The sequence below is a fragment of the Lactuca sativa genome, chromosome 4 (genome assembly GCF_002870075.4).
Source record: "Lactuca sativa cultivar Salinas chromosome 4, Lsat_Salinas_v11, whole genome shotgun sequence".
In the NCBI taxonomy this organism is placed as follows: domain Eukaryota; kingdom Viridiplantae; phylum Streptophyta; class Magnoliopsida; order Asterales; family Asteraceae; genus Lactuca; species Lactuca sativa.
Window position 1 is genome coordinate 382,797,700 of NC_056626.2, and position 3,821 is coordinate 382,801,520.

At 40.4% G+C, this 3,821-nt stretch overlaps 1 protein-coding gene across 1 annotated transcript; it reads left to right on the plus strand.

Annotated features, from left to right (window-relative positions):
- Positions 1–515: 515 nt before the first annotated feature.
- On the plus strand, positions 516–2,182 carry LOC111885868 (MYB-like transcription factor EOBI). Its single transcript, XM_052771452.1, has 3 exons — positions 516–903; positions 1,132–1,261; positions 1,364–2,182. The coding sequence occupies exons 1-3, from the start codon at positions 765–767 to the stop codon at positions 1,806–1,808; spliced, it is 714 nt and encodes a 237-aa protein (XP_052627412.1). The 5' UTR covers positions 516–764; the 3' UTR covers positions 1,809–2,182.
- The last annotated feature ends 1,639 nt before the right edge of the window (positions 2,183–3,821 follow it).

Here is a 3,821-nt window from a genome sequence, read left to right on the forward strand (position 1 = left end):
TATGAATCCTGAATAATATATAGTTTAGTTGTTACAGATCATATCCGAATTGGCATACGATCACTTAAACTAATGAGCTACACCATTAAACAATGTCTTAATAGTACATATAATTGAGGATTAATTATTAACCACAACACGTGTCTGCTAGCTGACTCATCGCCTTTTAAATATTCTAACATTCCACCACCCGAAATAGTAACCAGAAGCTTCGATCTTAGCTTATAAACTAATGTCATCAGCAACAAAAAAGGCAAGTACAATATCCGTTGAACGATAGCGTGTATAAACATATGTTAACCAGGGATTGGACACAGGCCGTTTTCAAGGAGACACCAACAACCACTATGTTTATACGTAGTATTATATTAAGACAGTGCTTTCTTTTAGATTCTCTGTTATCATTGAATATATGACATAATCTTTACTTAGTAGTCATCATGTAAGGAATGTTTTCTTTGATGTTTACGTAGTAAAGACACTTGCTTAATTCCTATTGGGTAGGAAACAATTTTTCCCACACTTGGAGGGATACAATTTGATAGATTTTTCTTATCTTCTATATATAAACAATAAGATAATAAGATCCCATACTAGATTTGCAAATGAAAAGGTGAGTGTCATTCGGATTGTGAGATCACTAAAGGAGCACTAAATTTGCTGCGGCTAGAGGATATTTAAAGAGGGGTGTTCCAAGTGAAAGACCAATTTGTGTCGCAAGAGTTGAGACAAGAAAAAAATTGGAAAAAAAAAAAAGAAAAGAAATGGAAGGAATGATGGGGTGGAGAATGGCGGAGGAAGGGTGGAGGAAGGGACCTTGGACTCCGGCAGAAGATAAGTTGCTTATGGAGTATGTTGCATTGCACGGGGAGGGGAGATGGAGCTCCGTAGCTGGTTACTCAGGTATGCTTCATGTCTTTATCGAAAAAAAGTTATGTGTGTCAATACCTTAAAGAAAAGATCATGGGTAAGCAATACACTCAAGAAAAAGATTATGAATATGCAATAAAATCACGAAAACGAATATGGGTATGAAATAAAATCAAGAAAAAAGATTATGGGTATGTACTACTTTCCTCGTTTTACTTCTTTTCGGTCATTAATATTCTTAATTTTGTCTTTGGCTTTTAGGATTGAAGAGGAATGGAAAGAGTTGTAGGTTACGTTGGGTGAATTACTTAAGACCTGGCCTTAAGAAAGGCCATTTATCGCCTCAAGAGGAAGGCATTATTATCGAGCTTCATGCTTTATGGGGAAACAAGTAATTTTCTCTCTCTTTCAGACACACACAAATTAACATGCGTAACTCATTTTGCAATCTCTAAACCCTTATAACCTTATTTATATGTTTTGTTATATGCAGATGGTCCACAATAGCTAGGTATTTGCCAGGAAGAACAGATAATGAAATAAAGAACTATTGGAGAACTCATTTCAAGACGAAAGGAAAACCTTTGCAAAATGAGAAAAAGAGAAAGTATGAAGCTGAATTTAGCAGTAGTACTCAAGAACAAGGAGTTGGAGGAAGTATGCATAGTGAAACATTACATGAATCAGAAGATAACGATAGTGGGATGATCATTGAACCATCACAAGCCACGCTGCAAGACACCAGAGCCATCTCATGTCCGGTGATCACCAGCGAGCAGCAGCAACAAAATCCGTGTGTCTTGGCTCAAGATGTTGCACGGTGGTGGGACACAGTGTCGGATGATGGCTTATGGAGTAGTGGCTTTTTGTGGAATCAGCTAGATCATGATCATCCAAGCCAAGCTGTGATAGAACAATCATTTAGTTCATGTTTTTGACTTGTAAAAAAAGTTCAGATCTTAGATTCTCTAAGCATGATTCATACGATAGAAATCATTTTTTTTTTGCTTGTACTGTCGTAAGAAATGCATAATTTATAAGTACAATGGAATGTTTGTTTTCACTGTACCTTGTTGGCGTTTTTTCTTTTTCAAAAAGGATCCGTCCAATTATCATTGAAAGCGAACATGATTTATGAACTCCGTCTTGTTCCTTACCACCGGTTCTTTTAGGACATTCATCAAACATTTTCAGGCCAACGCAACAACCAGTGGCGGATTTAGGGGGGTTCCGGGGTGGCACCGTCAACCCCTAAATTTTCCGGCCGCAGTGGAAAAATTTTCGAAAATTTTAAAATTTTTTATTTTTTCTACTATCGTGCAACCCCAATCTTCCCGTGCCACCCCTACTATGAAATCCTGCGTCCGCCCCTGGCAACAACATGCCACAACCCCTTAATTAGCAAGCTATATTCAGCACAAAATTGTTGGTGCTAATAGCAACAAAAGGTGCCATATTCATGTGACGTAAGTGGCAGAGGACGAGTAACTTAACGCAATTAATCCAATGTACACGGGCGGGGAACACGGCCATTAAAGGTAGGGAGGCCAAAGTCAAAACTTCAAAACAAAAACATATAAACAAGTAATATGCTAATGTTTAGTTAACATTTCCCGTGCTGTCGAATGCTGATCATAAAACGGTTTGTATGAGAGCCGTTAGCTGCGGTCTCTCTGGGTTTGTTTTTTTCCCCTTGTGCATCTGTAGTTTAGACGTGAGATATGAAGCTTCGCTTCTTTTTTCGCTCGACATTGAAACGAGACAAAGAAACCTCTCTCTATTGTTCTCTATCATGTTTCTTTATTCGTTACCAAATAATTTTGTTTTTTATTTGGAGTTGTTCGATTTCGTGTAGTAAAAGACTATTTTTGCAATGAAAGGAAACTGAAACAGGGGATTGTATTGGATCAAGCAAACCAGATGTTGTGCCAAGGAAAGAAATTGAAAGTGACCAAAGGTGTATTTGATGAATTTGATGAAATTCTAAATGAAAAACCTGGAGGGATTACTCATGAAAGTGAAGATAGAGATGATGCTGATGATAGTGATGATCGTGAGTTCATAGTAGACTTAGATAACTTCCTAGATGAACCTGAGATTGTAACGTCCCAAAATTCATGACCAAAAATTTCTTTTAATAAAACATTACTTTAAACAAAGTCATCATTCCAAAACATAATTTGAGTATAAGTTTTCAAAACACATGTTCATTATCAGAGTAAACATTCCCAGGCTGACTAATCTATGGTGTGTGCCATGCGATCACCCCGAGCTCCTCCCTCCGCTACCGGAAGTACCTGAAAACAAAACTGAAAACCGTAAGCAAGAAGCTTAGTGAGTTCCCCACCTTACCACATACCATGCATAACCACATACTGCACATACTGGGCCACGCCCGCTATCCGGGGCCTCGCCCGCTACAACGGCCCCGCCGCTCCAGGCCCCGCCTGGCTTCGATCCCCGCCGCTCCAGGCCCCGCCTGGCTTCGAGCCCCGCTCGGATACAGATCTGTTTCACTTAGGCCTCGCCTGTCATAGGGCCCCGCCCACTAACATATAGTAGCACATACACATGTCACATAACATCACATAAGCTAAACGTATGCTAACAACTCTAGCTCTAAGGCCTCGCCTATCTCTGGGCCCCGCCCGTGTCCTGCTACTGATGAGTCATGAAACCTCGTCCATACTCCTGCTGATAGTGAGATACGGGCCCAGCCCACTCTCACTCCTTTCCTAACTTGGGCCTCGCCCCTAGGCTGCTGCTATTGAGATGTGGAACACCATCCACACTCTGCTATTGGTGAGATACGGGACCTCGCCCACACTCACCTCCCTACTAGGCACATACAAGTATCACACAGACAACAAGTATAAACTATCACATAAACCATCTCTTGGGCACCCGCCTTCTATCATTGGACCTCGTCCGGATATCATACTAGCATACTG

Bases quoted from the DNA above. Each gene is read 5' to 3' on its own strand.
- LOC111885868 (XM_052771452.1), top strand. From the start codon at position 765: ATGGAAGGAATGATGGGGTGGAGAATGGCGGAGGAAGGGTGGAGGAAG. The intron at 904-1,131 runs GTATGCTTCATG...TTTGGCTTTTAG, and splicing joins CTCCGTAGCTGGTTACTCAG to GATTGAAGAGGAATGGAAAG. The intron at 1,262-1,363 runs GTAATTTTCTCT...TGTTATATGCAG, and splicing joins CATGCTTTATGGGGAAACAA to ATGGTCCACAATAGCTAGGT.